Raw genomic sequence first — 20,509 nt, forward strand, 5'->3', positions numbered from 1 at the left:
AAAGATTGGGATTTTTTCCTTGTTGGGCCTTCTTATAATCTGAATTTTTTTGAGGATTTCCTTGTAGATGTTTTCATGTCGTTGTCTTCTTCTGAGTTTGTCTTAAGCTTCTCTGTCACCATAATAGATTTTTATGGTCAGTTTCTTTTATTGTTGTTGGTGGTGTTTGCTCATAATTGAATAGAAAGAAAAGTGAGCTAGCTCCAGAACTGAGTCACAAGATGGTGTCAATATGGTTCACTCAATTCCCACAATTAACCATTCAATTTCCTTATATGAAGTATGAACACTCCCAATGATACCACATTCAGGACTGGGATGATGTCTCTGTGATGGGATGTGAATGAATTCCATTGCCCTAAGTACTACTGGCTCATTGACTTCAAGAATTCTTGAGGATGATTGATTAAGTCTTAGTGTCCACCAGAGCCATATTCTTAGGTGTGAGCTTTAAGAGGGACAGAAGATACAGATTTAGAAAATGAAAGCTGAAAGAGAGAGGAGACAGAGAGGAAAGTCTGCAGGGGCTTGCAGCCCATCCAAAGAACCATGGTGGCCAGAGAGATGGCAGCGGCCAAAGGCAATGATGAAGGAGATCCTGGACAATGTGGAGTTCCAGGATCAAGCCTCTCGGAGAAAAAGAGGAGATATTCCTTGATGATTCTGAGTTCTAAGAGCAAGCAGGAGCCAGAGCAGAGAAGCAAAAAGAGACAAAGTCACTATCTGGAAAAACGAATCTGGACCTTGCCACCACTACTGCTGTGGTAGACTATGTCGGTCTATGGAAACTGGGCTTAGCTTTCAAGCAATCCCAGGCACTTATCCTCAAGGAGTGAATTCTAATGAGGAAAGACAATATATAAAAGGGAACTGAAAAGGAGCCAGGATAGGAATAGGAAACACTTAGGAAGCATGATGTCAAAGTCTGGAGTCAGAAGCACAGAAGGAAGGAGAGTTGTTTCAACTATTTCTTTCTCTTTGTCTCTAAGAGGCTATTGGTTCTGCTATGTATCTCTCCCTCTCCCACCTCCACTTCCCAGCATCCTGTACTCCATCTGTATTTATGAGAGGATATGGATCCTACTTTGGCTGATGACAAACCCCTGCCTCTCACATAGACTTACCTACCAGCCTGGAACAAAGTACTGCTGCCTTTACTCCCCCTTAATGCATCACAGACCCTGTGGCCTGTTCACTTACACCTTCACAAAAATTAGGCTACTTTGACCTTTACTCTCAATCAAGGTTTTAAGAATACAAAAAGTGGGGAGGGATCAGGTATTAATCCTGTATGTGTTGCCTTACCTGTATGCAATAAAGCCTGTTCTATATTTATGATGCATTGTTCCCCTAAGTATCTATCTGCAGAGATACTAGAGGTTATTCTGTCCTTTGTAAAGAGACCTAGGCTTAGTTCATCCTCTGATATTTAATGAGAAGTTGGTTGGTAGCATGAACCAAAGACAATGGTTGCTAAGACATTCCAAAAGTGGAAACCAAGAACCAGGTCACAGGTTACACATCCGAGATTCAGTCGAAAGAAGAGGGGATACCGTATTTCTCTTGAAGAAGAAAAAATTTTGCAGAGAGAGAAGAAATAGAGACTTTCTTCAAGTCTAGGACAGACTGTAATATGGAAGAGGAATTCAATTTATACTTAAAGACATATGTAACCTGAGTCCCAGAGACTATTGATACAGGATTCTCTCCTCTCTGATGGAGATCAATGCCTGTGCGATGGGCGAGACAGAGATGGTGAAAGCGAGAAAGAGAAGAACTCCAGTCCTCTCAGGTCTCTTCAGTATCTTCAGGCTTTGGGCACTTCTGGCTTCCAGTTTTGAAAGAAGTCGATAATGCTAATCCCACTTCAGGTGTCTGAAAGGAAAATAAGACTGGGAAGCAGCTGGCATGAGAGGAACTGGCAGTCTTCATTATGACCCTATCCCTATCTTGCTGCATCAGACTTTAGGGAATTTCCCCTCAGGTGAGATCTCACATTCTCTCTTGACTGAGCTGAGTTACCTCTCTATCAATGGGAGAGGTCCTTCACTCTGGATGGTCTGGTATATATTCTTTTATGTAGACTCTTTGATTTCTGTTTTGCTATCAGCTTGGATAGATAGGTCTCTTTCCTAAGTGTAATGCGTGTTCATTGTGGGAATTCTTGGAAAGTTGTCAGGACTTTGATTTAGAGGTTGGAGTCCTCTTTACCCCCATTTAGAAATGGCGTTCAAAAGTGTAGCTTGAATTTGAAAAATTATATTCCCTTGACTAATAATAGTTGATACAATTCGTGTGTGTGTGTGTGTGTGTGTGTGTGTGTGTATTCATGCCCACAGAGCTAGGTGGGGTAGTGGATAGAGTGCCTGCAGTTAGAAAGATATCTTCCTGAGTTCAAATCTGGCCTCAGACACTTACTAGCTATGTGACCCTGGGCAAATCATTTAACCTTGTTTGCCTCAGTTTCCCCATCTGTAAAATAAGCTAAAGAAGGAAATGGCAAATCACTCCAGCATCTTTGCAAAAAGAAAAAAAACAACCAGAAAAACAAATGGAGTCATAAAGTCAGATAACAAAACAACTGAAAGATAACAATATATGTGATCTGTATGTAGATGTATGTAAACACATATGTATGTATGTATGTGTATATGTATGTATATACACTCACATATATATGATATGTAGATATACATACAGATGGACAGTTCTCACTATATATAAGTGGGCCCTTTTGCAGACCCGTATGGTAAAACAATTTTTACATAATGTGACTATTTGCTGCAGACGTAGGGAATGGAGGGAGGGAGAGAATAAAAGGGCCATGTCCCCATGCAGGGAGGAGGCCAGCACATGGTTAAGCACACCTGGGGCCAGGGACAGAGAATCAAGAGCAAAAGGAGGAACTTGAAGGAGCCAAGGAAGACACAAAGTAAAGACATATGGGCAGCTGGACAGGGAGGGGCAAAGGTCTTCTGTCTCAGTCCTGGAGCTCTCAAGTCAAGCTCCCTATCCAGCACGGTGGCTGTGGTCATCTCTCTGGGTATTCGTTCTTCTGTTTTCACATGGAGGGCTTTTCTTTAGTCTTTTTTTGGCAGGAGTGGCAGGGTAGCAGGGTGTGGAGAATGCTGAACTAAGGGGTAGGAGCCGAGAGAGAGCTTGGTATTGGACAATAAAGTGAACATAGTTGGGAGTTTTTTTAATTTGATTTCTTTCAGAATTTTTTTACTTAAAGTAGAATTTGTATAATACCAATCTGCATAAAGAACTATGCGCACATATATTGATACATATACATACATATTTATATCTATCTGTCTATCTTATCTATCCTATATATGGGGGAAGAACTAAGTCCAATGTGGGAAAATTATAAGGAATGAAATTCCTGTCAATTAGAGTCTTTAGTAGAAGACTTTTTAGAAGAGATTCATGCTTCATCTAGGGGTTGGATTAGATGATCTCAAAGGTTCTTCCCAGCTTTGATTCTGTGATTCTAAAAAGAGAAGTTATAGCCAGTAATTCCTATAAGCTTTGGAAATACAGTACCACAGTGCAAGTGAGAGGCTGAAGTTGGAGATTTGGGTTTAAAAATCATCCTCACGTAACAGTAGCAGCCACAGAAGCAGAGATCACCAAGAGAATGAATGAAAAAAAGAACAAGGAAGCAAAAATAGACTCTTGAGAGATCACAATTAGAAACAGAGGTTGGAGAAGGGGGAGGGGAAGGTCAAAGAAAGTACACCATCATGGAAACCAAGGAAAGAAATAGTAGAAAGAGGGAGGGATCAATGATGTCAAATGAAAATTTTTAAAAATAATTCACTTTTTACTGTTTTAACAATAAAAACAGAAACAAATAACCATGCCCTCAGCAAAATAAAAAAAAATTTAGGGTTAGGGTTGGATTTGGCAAAATGCCATTGTTAATATTCAATAATGATCTTTCCTTGGACACAGAGTTGTGAACCTGTGGCATCGGAGCAAGGACAAGAGTCTCATTGCAATGTAAGGCTCCGATTTCCAAAGCTGCAGGCTTTCCAGTCTGGGCAACGACACATAGGCAAAAACCAGTGTTGGTATATAAGCAGCAATTATTTTTATGGCGGTCTTTTTTACAAATGCTTAGTATTAGTACTGCGGTATGGTGGTTGTGGGATGGTCAAACATCCCATGAAATAATGCTTCTTGTTACATTTTATTGTACAATAAAACTCACTCTTCCAGCTCCTTTCTTTGTGAATAATCCTATTTGTTACAACTTCCATCTTTCTGCTGGCTCCATTTATGACAAGGAAGTCCAGATTTCTACGATCCAGCTACCACAACTATATGTTTACTTGCTGATCATTGGACAAGGATCTCACATTTAGAGGATCAACGGACAAATTATAGCTTATTGATGGTCTAAAATCCATGTGATCCTTAGTACTTTCTTCCCACCTTCCCACCACACTACTTCAGAAGCAGGAGGGGGTTGAACAAGATTGAAGGGCATTTTTGTTCTTGGATTGCCATTGCCAAAAAAAAGTTACCAACCTGGAGGCCTACCTGGTCTATACAAAATTTCCTAGGCTTTAAAATGGTTAGAGGCAACTAGGTGGTGGTTGTGTTTGTCCTCTGTTCTCGAAGAGGAGCATGGCATCAAGATGATGACATGACTTGTACTTCAGAAAACCCTGGAAAGACTTAGATGAACTGATGCTGAGTGAAGTGAGCAGAACCAGGAGAACAATGTACACAGTAACCTCTTTGTTCAGTGACTGACTGATAGACTTTGCTCTTCTCAGTGACATAATGACCTAAGACAGCTCCAAAAGACTCATAATAGAAAATGCTATCCACATCTAAAAAAAGAACTATAGAGTCTGAATGCAGATGAAACATACTATTTGCTCTTCTTTTCTTTTGTTGTTTTGTTTTGTTTATTCTTTCTCATGGATCCTCTCATCAGTTCTAATTCTTCTTTACATCATGAGTAGTGTGAAAAATATGCTTAATATGAATGTATAAGTAGAGCCTGTATCACATTGCACACCATCTTGCAGAGGGGAAGGATGGGGGGGGGATTTAAAACTCAAAATCTTATGGAAGGGAATGTTGAAAACTAAAAATTAATTAATTAATTAAAAACAGAATGTGAAAAAACAAATAAAATAACAAAAAAATGAAAAACCTACAAAAACAATAAAATAAAATGGAAAGCTGACATGGTATTAGAAGGTCTGAGTCTGAGTCCTTTATCCATCACTCCTTAGTTGTAGGGTCACTTCTCAATTAAAATGGAAAAAAATATCTTAAATGCCTACAATGTTCAAGGAAATGTGCTAGGTATTGAAACTTAATGGCTAACATTTAGATAGTATGTCAAGGTTTACAGACCTTAATTTCATGAAATCTCAGTTTCCCTATATATCAAGTGGGTATAATAATCTATCCTGCTTACTTCTCAGAGATGTTGTGAGGATGAAATAAGTTAAGAGTTCTGAAAGTTTTTTTAAAAAAATCTATGACATCAATTTATCATGTATATATATATGTATATATATATATATATATATATATATAATTATCTGCTTACATAGTCTTTCCTCCCAGTAGAGAATGACTTCTTGAAGACAGTTTTTCATTTTTACACCATGCCTTGCACCTAACAAATGCTTAATAAATGCTTGTTGGATTGACTTGTGATTGACTTGCCTATAAATATAAAGTAAATCAATTTGGAAATGGCTAAAAAAATTATGACGTATGAATCGATAATTAGTGTAAGTGTGAAATGGGGGTAGACATGCCAAGTTCTTTGGGTATTCAGTAGGAAACACCACGATTGGCAGTAGGAAATGGGATGACAATCACACTTTAATTAAATACGGAGGTTATGGGGGCAAAAAGCAGAGACAAGCATTGAAAGTGGTACAGAGGCAGAGGCATTGTGTGGGGGATAGAGGAATGGGATGGTGAAGTAAGGCAGCGAGGAAGAGGATGGGATGGGGGAAAGGCAGAGAACAGCAATCATATAACCGTGGATTAGAATTGGGAGAACTAGGCATCATGGCCCTGATGGAGAGGGAAGAAGACTCATGAGACAAGAGTTTGAGGTTCCATTTTTATAGGTTTTTTTGGGGGGAAACAAACTAAATCCTATCTGGGCTACCTTGGGGTTAGTTCATTAACACAGCCAAATCATCTCTTAAAGTTATCATAAAACTTCAAAGTCATCATCTCAAAGTTATCAGCACCTTTCTGATGTTCTACTGGTTTAGAACTATGGAAGTCTAGATTTTGTCTGAAATTTACATGTCATAGGACCAGAAACCCTGACACGCAGCACCTAGATGTTTTCCCCTGATCCAACACATATCAATAGGATGTGAATTTTGTAATTTGTAAATTTATAAGTTATGCTCCTTTGATCTTTAAGACTATACATGACCTTCAGATTCTCCTTTGCAATCTGATTTCCTGCTATTGACCCGTTATATGGCTACTTACAAATTTACTACACTGACTAAAAAGGTGAAAGAAGAGTAGTCAGGGGGACAAGAACCAGATATAATTTTAACACAATATATGAGTCCAATAAAATAGTATTGTGTAATAAGAAGTGATGACTATGAGGAATTCAGAAAAACATGAGATGATTTGTATATACTGTGGCACAACAAAATAAGCAGAACCAAAGAAGTAATATACATAATTATTATAACAGTGTAAAAAAAAGAATCATGACAAAGAAGTTGAATTCTTGGTCCAACTCATTAAATTCATTGGAAAAAAACCAGTGAAGGTCTCAGAGAATTTGTAATAATAATAACTAACATATATTCAATTTGTTCATTTCATTTGTTTAACATTTTAAGACATGCAAAACATCTCTACATGTATTCTCAATCAATTTCACAATAACCTATGAGGTCGGTATCATTATTATCCCTATTTTTACATATGAGAAAACAGGACCTGTGAGAGGTTAAATACCTTGCCCAAGATTATTCAGCTAGTAGAAACCTAAGACAGGATTTGAACACAGGTCACCCTAATACTGAAGTCAGCACTCTATCCACTATGCCACATCACGTACCTCCTATCTCAATACAGAAAAGTAGAGGACAACTGGGAGAGAAGACTATCAGACATGACCTTAAAGTCCAATGATTTTGCTGAAATGTTTTTTCTCTGTCCTCAGGGATGATTCCATTAGAAGGTGGTAGGAAATTATCTTGATGAACAACAAAATGCATCCATAAAATGTTGGGGGGGAGGGGGTTTAATGTAAGATGAAATTCTCTTCCTATCCAGCCCACCCCCCTCTAAAGGTAAGACTTTAAACAGTGAACTCAGAAACATTCTTGACCTTCTGTCACTAACTTTGTGCTGCTTCCCAATCCTGGATCACCCCTATCACCTGCTTCCCCAATCTTCCCCACTTCCCCACTAGTTTGCTCATGTAACCAAATAAAATCATGAAACTGTGCTAATTGGGTACACTACAAATTCGACCTAGGTAACCTCAGATGGCTGCTCATCGCCCCTGGGCAATTCTTTTGTTCATCCCTGTTGAATTCCCAAACCTTCTCCACTCTTCCAGTCCCATCCCTTCAATTCTCACATTCAGCAGATGACTTTGCCTCTGACTAAAGTGAGAAAATCAAGGACATTTGCTGAACTGTGAGTTCCTTCAATTCCCTTCCACTGTACCTCAAAATGTTTCTGAATCTTCATTTGTCTTCTCCTCCTCCCTTCCTGTCACAGAAGAGGACTTGCCCTATCTTTCTCTCTCTAACCCTCTGCCACCTTCTCTGATCCCTTCTCTTCTTTTCATAAATATTAGTCAATCATTTTTTTTCTTAACATCTTTTTACTTTCCAATGGCTCTTTTTCTATTGCCTACAAATATCTTCATTTTCCTTTTCCTTAAAAGAAAAACCTTATCTATTGTCCACCCTAGTTTCTGCTCACCTTAAGAAAGTTCCGTATATTCATTGCCTCCACTTCTGTATCTCAGTTCCTTCAAATTTGACTTTTACTCCCCACTCCATTTCAATGGCTCCATTGAAAAGGCTTTCTCTTTCCACTTCTATTTTTTTAACCCTCTTGTTCTAGAATCTCAAGTCAGTTTTCCTTGATAATTTCTTAAAAGATGATATCTAGGCTCTTTTTTTGATCATGCCATTCAGGTAGTCCAATATTTTTAAAATTCTCTTTCCTGAATCTGTTTGCCAGATCAATTCCTTTTCCAAAGAGATATTTCACATTGTCTTCTATTTTATCATTCTTTTGGTTTTGTTTTAGTGTTTCTTGATTTCTCATAAAGTGATTAACTTCCATTTGCTCCATTCCAATTTTTAAGGAATTATTTTCTTCAATGAGCTTTTGGACCTCCTTTTCCATTTGGCCAATTCTGCTTTTTAAGGCATTCTTCTCCTCATTGGCTTTTTTGGACCTCTTTTTTACCATTTAGATTAGTCTGTTTTTTAAGGTATTATTTTCTTCAACATTTTTGTGTCTCCTTTACTAAGCTGTTGACTCATTTTTCATGATTTTCTTGCATCCCTCTCATTTCTTTTCCCAGTTTTTCCTCCCCCTCTCTTACTTGATTTTCAATTTTTTTTTTGAGCTCTTCCATAGCCTAAGACCAATTCATATTTTTTGGAGGCTTTGGATGTAGGAGCTTTGACTTTGTTGTCTTCTTCTGAGTGTGTGTGTTTTGATCTTCCTAGTCACCATAGTAACTTTCTATATTCAGAGTTTTTTCTGTTGTTTGTTCATTTTCTCCAGCCTATCACTTAACTTTTCACTCTTTGATGTAGTAAGTCTCTGCTTCCAGAGTATAGGGCACACTGTCCCAAGCTTCAGGGGTTTTGTGTTCTTCTAAGGTGGTATGATCTAAGGAGAGATGTTTACAACTCTCCTGGCCTGTTCTCTGGTCTGTGACCACAAGCACTCTGTTCTTCCCTGGAACTATGAGGAGGGCCCTTCCTCTTCACTGTGGCTACAAGTTTTGCTATGCTAGTGCTCCTCCTCACCCTGAGTCTGTCATCCAGTAACAGTGTCTCAATGCTGACCAGTTGCTAAGACCCTCTTAACATCTGTGAGCTGAAAGATCTGGAAGCAGCTATTGCCACTGTCACTGCTACTGCTGATTCAGTCACTCCCAAAATCTGCTTCTGGTTTGTTGGGGCTGGGGCTATGCTGGCACAGCCTGCACTCCACTGTCACCCAGAAGCAACATACCTTTCCTGCTGACCTTCTGTAATGGCAATTTAAATGGGAAGATCTTTCCCATTCATTAATAGGTCCATGTGACCTACTTAAATCACATGGAAGCCAAAGGCACATGTGGTGGGAGGAGTTTGCTGAATGGACAGAACAGGAAAGGTAGAGAAGAACTGGGAGGAAGTTGGTGAGAACAGTTAGGACAGAGGAGAGAGGACACAGGCAGGCACAGCTAGTCTTGTTAGTGGTTGCTTGTGGGAAGGCCCCATCATGGCTCAGGGGACTGGGGGGAGGGGGAGGGTAGGCTTGGGGATGACTTTGTCTCCTGCAGTGATAATGTGTATTGACTTCTTGGTTACTATGACAGATTTGGCTTTCTGGTGTTGGAATCTGACTTTCTGGTGTCTGAATAAATGTTTTTCTTCTGCCTTCTATATGGAAAATCTGTTATACTTTGCAGTGCAGAACTATGCCAGAGTATTCATAATCGCCCTTGGTGCTATGACTATTGCCTTGGCGATACACCTTCTAAGTTGCCTTTGTCCCTATGGACTGACAGGTCTGGAAGCCACCACTGCTGCCACTGATTCAGTCACCTTGAGGGCTGCTCTGGGTTTGCTAGGGCCCAGTCTGCGCTGACAATGCCTGTGCTGGACTCCTCTCTCACCCTGGTGCGACAGACCTTTCCTGCCAACCGTCCAAGCTGCAGACTGGAAATTTGTTTCACTCTGTCTTTTTGTGGGTTCTGCTGCTCTAGAATTTGTTTAGAGTTATTTTTTAAGGTATTTGGACAGATTTGAGGGAGAGCTCAGGTGAATCCCTGCCTTTACTCTGCCATCTTGGTTCCATACCCAAAAAGACTTCCTCAAAGGTCATCAGTGGCCTCCTAACCGCCAAACCCAATTGCCTTGTCTCAGTCCTTATTCTCTTGACCAATTCAGATTTTAGACTTTAGATCTCTAGTCCAAACTCTTCATTTTAGACAACTATAATAGCTTCTCAATCAGTCTCTTTCTTCTCAGTCTATCCCTTCCCCAATTTATCCTCCACAAGTTACCAAAATAATCATCCTCAAGTACAGGTTTGACCATGGCATTCCTCTCCTCAATTAACTACTTTGCTTTTGTGTCCAACTCTTTGGGACCCCATTTAGGATTTTCTTAGCAAAGATACTGAAATGTAATAATACAAAGACAGGTTTGCTATTTCCTTCTCCAGTTCATTTTACAGATGAGGAAACTGAGGCAAATAGGGTGAAGAGAGTTACCCAGAATCACACAACTAGAAAGTATCTGAGGCCAGATTTGAACTCATGAAAATGAGTCTTCCTGATTCCAAGCCCAGCACGCTATCCCCTTTGCCTCCTAGCTCCCTACAATAAGCTACTACCTCTAGGATAATACATACATTCCCTTGTTTTATCATTTAAAGCCCTTCACAATCTGGCTCCAGTCTAACTTTTCATACATATCATATGACTCATATTTGCAGAGTTCTATCTAAACTGGTCTCCTAGCTGTTTCCTGTAAAATACAACCCTCCTTCTGTCTCTTTGCCTTTACCTAAGCTACTACCCCCACCGCCCATGTATTTCTTTCTCACCTCCACCTCTCAGAATCCCTAGCTTAAATCATATCTCAAGCTCAATATCTAGACCAGAGGTGGGGAATCTGCAGTGGGAGCAAAACAGAACTTCTTGCTACCTATCTCCATCTGAATGTTCCACTGATACATCAAATTCTGCAACTCCAAAGCTGAGATAATTATCTCCCTCCCACCCACCCCACCCCCCCAAGAAATCCCAGTCATCCTAACTGGCCTATGTCTGATTTCAGTAAGCTTCAACTCTTCTCACATCCATGTCCTATCCACTCTTCTTCTATCTTGTCTCTTGCATCTGACCCCACCTTTCTGTTTCCACTGTTGTGGCCCTAATTCAAGACCCCCTTGCTTCTTACGTGTTCTACTCCAATGCCCTTGGATATAATCTACCTGACACAAGTCTCTCCTGTCTCCAATCTATCCTTCTCGCCACTGACACGTTGATCTGTTCAACACACATATCATATAATCTCCCTATTCAGAAACATTCAGTCTTACTACCTACAAGATACAGTTTGAATTCCTCAGCCTGATTCTCAGGGGCCTCCAAAATCAAGCCCAACCCTCCCCTTTCCAGACTTATCTCTTACTAATTCTCTTCAGACATTACGTACTCCAGCCAGAACAGATTATTCCCTGATTCTAGCATCCAGCATTCATTTAAGATCTCAAATTTAGTCTGAAGGGAACTTAGAGGTCATCTAGTCCAACTCTTGGACAATTAGGTGGTACAGTAGATAGAGCACTGGGCCTGGAGTCAGGAAGACTCATCTTTGTGAATTTAAATCTGACCTCAGACACTTATGAGCTATGTGACCCTAGACAAGTCACTGAACCCTGTTTGCCTCAGTTTCCTCATCTGTAAAATAAACTGAAGAAGGAAATGGCAAACCACTCTAAGTATCTTTGCCAAGAAAACCCCAAATGAGATCACAAAGAGTCGGAAATGACCAAACAACAAAAGTCAACAATTCCTTTTACATATAAAAAAACTAAGGCCTAAAATAATGAAGGAATTTGCTCAAGGTAAGTGACAGAGCCAGATGATGAACCCAAGTCCTCTGACTCCAAATACAACCATCTGTCCACTCAACTTCCCTTCCTCAAACCATTGGCTTACTTTGTTCCCTCTCCCAATATTACCCATCTCCCCCACCTCTCTTTCTGATGAAACTGTATGCATCCCTCAAAGCCTAACAAACAATTCCACTTCTTTCGGTCAGCTTTCTCTAGCTAGAGTGATCTCTTCTGAACTTCTATTTCATTTTGTTTTAACCTCTTTAATGGCACTTATCTCATTCCACCTTGCAGTCTCAGGTGTGTACTCATCACCTCTACTATCTTAAGAGCTTCTTGGTGGTGGGAAGTGGGGGTGGGTCAACCGTATTGTCTTTATCATAGTATTTCTCTGGCCTAGCACCTAACACAATGCCTTGCACTGAGGTGATATTAAGTAAAAGTTCGTGAATGGTCAGAGGGAGTTTCTTGACAAAAAAAAGACTAGAAGATTACCCAAAGAGAGGGCACTGGGATAATGATCTAGTCTCTGTATTCATTGTTTCCTGAGTATACCAGCGCTTAGGATGGAAGGAAGGGAGACAGGCATCCGACCCAGGCCCAACCCACAGAACACATAAAGATTTATACTATAGAAATCCAGGAAAGTGAGATGGTCTGAATCAGACCACTGGCTTCCCAAATAAACGCCATCCTATAAACACCTCACCCAACCCTTGCCACATTCAACCCTGGGATCTCAGTCCTTTGCAAAGCCTTCCAGAGGATGCCATGATTAGGGTTCACCAACCCTAGGTGAGCAGATCCTCCTGAGAACTCATTCTCCCCAGCCAATAGCATTTTCCCTACAAAAACTACCTTATAATCATTTTGCCTACATTTATATGTGACCAATAAGCCCAGTATTTACGAGCACCTCTACCATGTTCTGCTGATGCCATTTCCATATAAACTTGAACTTACAACAACTTTCTGGTTCAGGTCCAGTAACTGTGAGGTAAAGAAGAGCTCTTTCGATTGTCTATGTAAATTGATACAAGGATAAATTCAGAAGGCACTAGTTATCCAATCCCAGTCTCTTAACTTTCGCCCTCCCTTCCTGAGTTCTGGTGAGACAGTTAATGCTTCAAGGTGAGAGGACTAAGGCCTCTCCATTGGAGGCTGACGTGTAGCCTCATAAATACAGACCTCTTTACATGTATTTTTTCTTGTTTAGAGGAAGGAGATTTGAGATGGTTGTGATTTTGTAACATCAAAAGGTCAGGAGAGTGAATCTCCAAAGTCTGAGAGCTGGAATCCATGTCAGAATTTGCCAGAAGCCATATGATGACAAGAGACATCCCAAGCAACTTTCCTGATCCATTATAGCAGAGATCCATACTCATTCATCCATCAAGCATGTCACCATTTAGAAATGAATTTGATGGAGTGAATGCTACTTAGAAACCATGTAAAGTATAAGCCCACTTTCCCCAGGGACAGGGGTGATAAGGGGAAAGCATTAGAGAGGAAATGTTTGTAACTTCAGGTCCTGCTTTCTTATCCTTGAAGTAAGTATCTATAAAAGTTAATTCATGTTATTTGGTTAAATATTGCAGCACTAATCACTAATGACAGAGGGGGCTGGAATATACTGAAATGGAGGTTTGAGTCAACAGCTTTAGAACAGAAACAACCCCCCCCCCCCCCTCAACACTTCAGCAGGTAACTAGCCCTAGAACCCTTAAGGAAGGTTCTACCTGGCTACTTTGGGAGAATAGGGTCAGAATAGATTGCTACATGGAAATGTTTCCCCACTAAGAACACAAGCTCAAGGAGGGCAAGGATTCCACTTTTGTTGTTGTATCCCTCAAGCTTAGCACAGTCCCTAGCATGTCGCAGTCATTTAATTAGATTAATAAGGGCAAACCATTAATGCTGTTTTTTACAACCCAGGATCCCACCCTCCCCCTGAGAATATTACTTAGCCTTGTGATGGTAAGAACTTGTAGAGGTCGCCACCCTTCCCCAAATCAACCCCAAAGACTAAAGCCACAGGGCTACTACATCTAAGTATAAGAGAAGATATTCAAAATGGCTGTTGGGGCTTATCACTCATAAAGGATATTACAACTGGCTAAAGTCCCTGGGTGCTTTTATTCAACCTACAGGACATGCCAGTGCTGCTGCCAGTGAAATTCTGGGGTTAGCTAAGCTTGCCGGAGCATCCTGCCAAGGAGTTCAGTGTTAAGCTGGACAAGGTAGCTGTAATCTACTTCCCTTATCTCGTCCACCTGGTGTATGGATATGTGTGTGTGCGTGTGCATGTGTGTGTGTGTGTATGTGTGTGTGTGTGTGTTAACCAAGGACTGGGATGAGGGGCTAGGAATATTAGTGAAAATACATTTGCACTCGAAGGAAATCAATTCAAAGAACACAGATCCCACTGACCACAGGCTAAGAGTATCATCACACAGAAAGGGCACCTTCCAATATTCAGTAAATTGGACTGAGTTACGAAAGCTGCCTGAGCTTAGTTCTAGCTCCGGTTCTGTGTGACTATCAACAAGTTACTTTGCCACTCTCGTCTTGTTTCTTCCTCTATAGAACAAGGTTGGGTTTGAAGACAATCTCTGAGTTTGGAAGAGACTTTGGTCAGGCCACCATTCAGGGATGAAATGCCCCTTGCCTAGATGAATTACACATTCAGAATCTTCAAAGCTTCTGCCTCAAGTAGGAGCCAGATGCTAAAGCTAAGGCTGGAATTGTCACCTCTCTCAAGAACCTTCTGTCTGGTAGTAGTGTAGTAGTTCTGGCAGAATAGTTTTATTCTGGCCAGAGCCTTAAAGAGAAACATTCCTTCAACCAACAACATCTCCCTCCCCCTTCCCATTCCCAAACCCTATAAGCTCAACAAGGCAGGTCTCCATTTCCTTCCCCCACCAGCTCACTTCCTCCAGGAAACTCTTCGATTCAGTGCCAGCAGTTGGAGACCCACCCAATCTTCCTCTCTCTCCTCCAATCCCACTGTCTTCCTGAAAGCTGGATTAGAGAACAGCCTGTCCCAATCTGTCCCCCTCAATAACTGAGTCAATCATGCTAACCAATGAGCAGTTTATTATTAATACAGAATCTCCCCTGCCATCCAATATACCCACATCCTGTACATATGATCTATATACACCCCTTACCCTCATTAACCAGAGCCCCAGGGGCCCCCTCTACCAGGCCCAGGAGTCTTCTCACTCTCTAATCAAGGAGATCATCCCTCAGAAGCTCCCTGTGTCTTCCCTAGCTTCCTCCTCCCTCTAACCTTCCCTCTTGACTTGTTCCAACCTCCTACCCCAGTCTAGTCCCTATTCCCATACCAAGTCCTGTCCCCACTGCCCCCAGGGCTTCCTATGTAGCACCACTTTGGTGGGGTGAGACCATGGGCTAGAGGTTGGGGCCAAGAACCCAAAGGTAGAATGAAGCAGCACCAGAGGAGGACTCTACCCCAAAACTATCAGGAGGAAGGAAGGGGAGGAAGGCAGAAGGGCAGTGAGGGAGTGAAGGAGGGAAGGGCAAGAGCCACCGTCCAGGCAGAGGGAGCTTGGGGGCAGGTGGAGCACACCACCACAGCAACAATTCAGGCAGGAGGCTCTTCTCCAGGGGGCACAGGGAAGCCACTCAGGTCTCGGCCAATGATCTCACTCACTGGAAGGGAGAGGTAGATGAGGAGCCAAAGGAAGTTGGAACAGGTCCCCTCTCTCCCCGAAGGTCTCAGATTTTGCTGGGCAGGCCATATTCTAAGACTCTTACATCCTATGCCTAACTCAAGGCACCCTTTTTGACTATGTCTAAGTTTCTCCAACAAAGAATTCAACTACATTAGGCCTAGCCTAGAGGTGGGGAATCTACAGCCTTGACAAGCCCACACGTGGTCTTCTAGGTCCTGGAGTGAGGCATTTTGACTAAGTCTAAGTTTTACACAACAAATCCTTTTATTAAGAAGATTTGTTCTATGAAGTGTGGATTCAGTCAAAGGGCCGCACTTGAGGACCTAGAGGGCCACATGTGGCCACAAGCTATCCCACTTCCACCACTGAGGTTCTCTGAGTCCCCTATCCTATCTCCACAGCTGCAGAGAAAGGTGGCCCTGTTCTCTAATCTTGAGCTCCTTCTTCCCTCTCCCCACCCTTTGGTCGATAGGATGGGGTCCTGTGCACGCTGCTTCGCTCAGGAGTGGGGGTAATCTGAATGGCTCCTAGATGGCTAACTCAGACCTTCACCATCATGTGTGAGGAAGGAGAGAGATTGCATGCATTCATTTGTGGAGGAAGGGAAAAATCTCAGCCAAAAGCTGCAGCAGATCATGATCCCTTCTCCCCAACCCCCGCCCCACTGACCAACAGCATGGGGCAGGCAGCCACAGAGCTTTGAATGGTGGCAATGAGTGTGGTGGGGCAGGCAGAGCAGCACATGTGCCCCTGAGCTTCTTCCAGGGCAGTTATACTCAGAGACCAAAAAAACCTCATTGTACTCATACCCAGAATCTGCCTAACCCCAGCATGGCAAAAGGGCCATATAGATCACTATAATCTTCCTCCTTCTTGCACCCTCAATCTAGCCCACCCTCAAATACCAGAGGATCAGTTCCTAGGAAGACAGATCTTTGTCACCAAAAAGAGACTGAGCCCATTCTCCCCCAACTAGAAGACACAGACATAGAGATATGAATCCTACCCACCTTCTTCCAGGGTGATGCCCTGGATGGGGACGCTCTCTCGGAAGCCACTGCCATAACTGCTCCTGTCTTTCTCCTGTTCTGGGGCTCCATCCCCTGTGCCATATCCTGACCCCACCTCATCATACCCCTCAGCAGCAGGGTGAGCACCCTGGGGTGAGAAGGGCCCCTCAGGTTGAGGAGAGGATGGCAGTGGGGGTTGGTAGGCAGCTGGTGGTGGGAAAGGCAGCCCCAGGGAAAAGGATGCCCCACCTCCTCCATAGGGGTCAGCAGGGAAAGGTCTAGGAAGAAAGCTGTTAGGGGGAGGGGGACGTGGGCAGCCAGGACCCCCAGTAGGCTCTGGAAACAGCCTCAGGCCAGGCCTATAAGAAGGAGGACCTGTCTGGGGGTAGAGCGGGGGTGTCCCAAAGTTGAATCCTTCAGACAAATAGGGGGGTTCATAGGAGGAATCATCAGGAGGATAAGAAGAATAGGGGGGTCGAGGTGGTGAGAAGTCCATGTCGGTACCAAATGGGGGGCCAGGAGCTGAAGGAAAACCACGGACTGATGAATCTGGGAGTGGCTCCTCTTTGAAGATCACTGGGGTGGGTGAGAGGGAAGTATGAAGGACACATTTACAATAAGGAAAAGCAAGTGGTCCTCTGTGAATGGTGTTCTGCCCCCTCCCTATCCCTCTCCCAACATGACTTGGTTCCCTTTAGCTCTCCTGAGCTCTCCCCACTCCTTCATTTATCCCTGGGCTGGATCGAGATAGTTGGGGAAGGGTGCAGGGGGGCAATTGGGAGAGGAAGAAATGACTAGACAAGAGGTAGGCATCCCAGGGCTCATTTTTTGAATCAGACGTCATTGTCACTTCTCCCTCATCAAGCACCCAGTAAGCCTCCCCACCAGGATCTCATGCCCTCCTGGCATCCTACCAGGCAGGAACTTGAAGCTCTGGGTGGGACTCCTTTTTCTCCTTCCATTAGAGACATAGAAATAGACCTGGACAGGTCGAGATACTCGTTTATTGCTGTACTCTGGCACAGCCAAAGTCAATGTCACCTGGGAGCGGGGAGAGGAAGGAGAGGAGAAATGAGAAGCAGAGAACAACCACGGTCCTTTCCAAGGACACTAACTTAATCTCTAGCCTTTTTTCATCAACTGTTGAGTAGAATTCATTCCAAAGGGAGATATCCAATTCCAGGATTACCAGGCTGCCCCCTTGTGGAAAGAATGTAGAACTTCAGAAGCCCACAAGGCAGTTTGGAATTTCCGGGCTATCCACCTCCCCCAAGCGAGTGGGAGTCCCCCAAGGATACCATATTACCTCATTGCTTTTCAGCCTGTTCACAGTGGCCTCCTCCTCCCACTGCAGCTTTCCATCTGTGAGAAGGGGACACAGAGCTCAAGCCCTGCTCAGGAGCCCCTACCCCCCACTCCAGAGAGAAGAGAGAGGCAGAGGCATGCAAAAGGGAACCCCGAAAACATTACTAGACTACCTCTATTGCAGCAGAAGGGATATTTGGACTGCTTATGACCAGAGAAACCAAAAGTTAGCTCAGTATATCCCCAACTCAAACGTTCATGTTCTCTTTGAATCCCAGTTTTGGATGGGACCTCTGAGCTCATTTAATCCAAGCCACATCTGAATAGGCAGCTAGGTGGTGCAGTGGATAGAGTGGATAGAGTCATCTTCCTGACTTCAAATCTGGCCTCAAACACTTACTAGCTGTGTGACTCTTCAACAAGTGATTTAACCCTGTTAGCCTCAGTTTCCTCATCTGTAAAATGAACTGGTGAAGGAAATGGCAAACCACTAGAGTGTCTTTGGCAAGAAGACCCCAAATGGAGTCACAAAGAGTTGGACATGACTGAAATGACTGAAAACAATACTCTACAACATAGCTGATGAGTGATCATCCAACCTCTACTTGAAGGCCTCCTGTGGTGGCGGATCTACTATGTTTTAGAACTATTCCACTTTGGAAGAGTTATAAACTTAAAACATGTAACTTCCAACCCTAAACCTGACCCACCTACATCAGGGTCAAGTGTATCCAGTCTAACTAATGACAATCTTTGAAATACTGAATGCATCCATCATGTCCCATTCCCTCCCTGGCTGCTGCTGCTTCAGGCTAGATATCGCATTGCTTCAAATTTCTTACCCATTTCTGGTCACCCTGCTCTATATATTCATTTGACAATGTCCTTCCTGGTATGTAGCACCCAGACCTAACACAGTAGCTCAATTGTGGTCTAACAAAAGAGTGAAAAATGACTAACTACTCTCTGAACAGTTATCATCCATTTACACCATTTATCTATTTGCATCTAAATCTATTATTTTATTTGCAGAGATTTATTGACCCAATTAATTTTTATTTTAATGAAGGGACACTTTCATAGTATGGGGGACTATATTTAGGGGACAGGAAAGTGTCCCACCACTGATAGAACCCCATCAGGTCCACAGGTCTGAGATCAAGAGCTAAACTAGTGATTTCTAAGGTGCCTTCTCAAATTAAGATACTGTAACTCAAGAATCAGATTCGATTTTGTTACTATGATACAGAATGTTAAACTGAGGACAAGAAGATGGAAAAAAACCAATCTAGGGTCAGTGGTAGATGCAGACATAGAACCCATCAACTTTAATATGATGCTGTGGCTTCCACAATAGCTCTGACTTTTGGGGGAAAGCAGGATGTTCCCTAATATCAAAAGCATTACTTGGGGGTAGGGAGGGCACTGGAACCTCCTGGCATTTGAGAAAGGAAGTTGGCTCAATCTAAATGAGTGCCCATTCCCTTTCCATAAGACTATCCATATGTACCCCTAGATTTGGATCTAACTAGATTTTAAGGTTAAGCAGAGCCTATCTTTCACCTATAGGAGGAGTAGGGTTCTTGGGAAACTAAAAAAATAGAAACATATGTCTAGAGCTTCAAAGTCCCAGAATGGAAAGCATTGCCCTTAGAAGTCCTTTACTCCCCTTCTCCAGATGTGCCTCATTGTCCTAGTCTAGAACCGCTTTCCCATTCCACCCACTACCAAAACCCTGTGTAGGTTTCATCTTTGGGGAACCATATGAGTCTTTCTCTGTTTCACAGCATGTTCTGTACTATGAAAAGTTACAGCATAGAATGGAGAGGTTACTCAAAATTTGGAAGATGGAAGTTGGGAGGTCCTGGCTCATCCTCATCATCCAACCTTATCCCATTTACCCCCACCCTATGGAAACCCACCATCCTCAGGCTGACCCTCCCTTGATTATAGTAAGTCCTTGGGGAGAGAAATAAAAAATTAGACAGTAAACCTCAAATAGATGAATGGTATAAACTTAAAACAAGCCACCAGAATGACAGCAGTGCCATCTTTCCAGCTATTTCAATATCATCTGGAATACTGGGTGCCACATTCTAAAAAGAGCATTGATAAACAGAAATATATCCAAAGAGGGGCAGTCAGGCTGGTGAGAGAGTTAGAGTATAATATAAATTCTTTCTGACTTTTGCACTGTACTGAGCTTTTCCAAATATTCTTGCACATACTATCTAATTTTATCCATTTTAGAGATAAAGAAACTGAGTACTTGGAGGGTTAGGTGACCTATCCAGAGTCACACGGATTTGCTTCAGAATCCCAACACTTTCTCCCACTGCCCTGGACCTCACTCTTACTCCTTCATTTTTCTAGACTGGGTTCTACTCACTCCCTGCGTACTCACCAGGACCCCTCTCAATGAAAACCACCTTGGAGTCAGGCAAAAAATTGGCTCCTGACAGCACCAGCTCCTCACCCCCTCGAACAGAACAGGCACTCAGGTTATAGGCTTCTACCTGGGGTAGCTCCTGAGCTGAACGCTGGGCTACAACCAAAGAGAATGAGAGGCTGGGCAGGGATGTGGAGAATGAGCAGCAGCCTCCCCCATCCCTCACCTCTCCCTGATTCTAGAGTTGGGCCACAGAGTCCACCAGGGAC

The 20,509-nt window shown here is 42.7% G+C and overlaps 1 protein-coding gene across 4 annotated transcripts in view; it reads right to left on the bottom strand.

Moving 5' to 3' along the window:
* Positions 1–1,414: 1,414 nt before the first annotated feature.
* The window catches only part of NFATC4 (nuclear factor of activated T cells 4), a 28,198-nt gene continuing 9,103 nt past the window's right edge, over positions 1,415–20,509 (bottom strand). For 3 of the 4 annotated variants that reach the window (XM_072622448.1, XM_072622449.1, XM_072622447.1), the window contains exons 6-10: positions 20,256–20,396; positions 17,853–17,908; positions 17,461–17,587; positions 16,547–17,122; positions 14,915–15,513 (exon numbers count right to left, since the gene is read on the bottom strand). In XM_072622448.1, the coding sequence (XP_072478549.1) occupies positions 15,446–15,513; positions 16,547–17,122; positions 17,461–17,587; positions 17,853–17,908; positions 20,256–20,396 (968 nt within the window). In that variant the 3' untranslated portion in view covers positions 14,915–15,445. Of the gene's footprint in view, positions 1,876–14,914; positions 15,514–16,546; positions 17,123–17,460; positions 17,588–17,852; positions 17,909–20,255; positions 20,397–20,509 lie in introns of those variants that run through there. The other variant, XM_072622446.1, reaches the window with a different exon arrangement.

The sequence above is a fragment of the Notamacropus eugenii genome, chromosome 7, assembly GCF_028372415.1.
Source record: "Notamacropus eugenii isolate mMacEug1 chromosome 7, mMacEug1.pri_v2, whole genome shotgun sequence".
In the NCBI taxonomy this organism is placed as follows: domain Eukaryota; kingdom Metazoa; phylum Chordata; class Mammalia; order Diprotodontia; family Macropodidae; genus Notamacropus; species Notamacropus eugenii.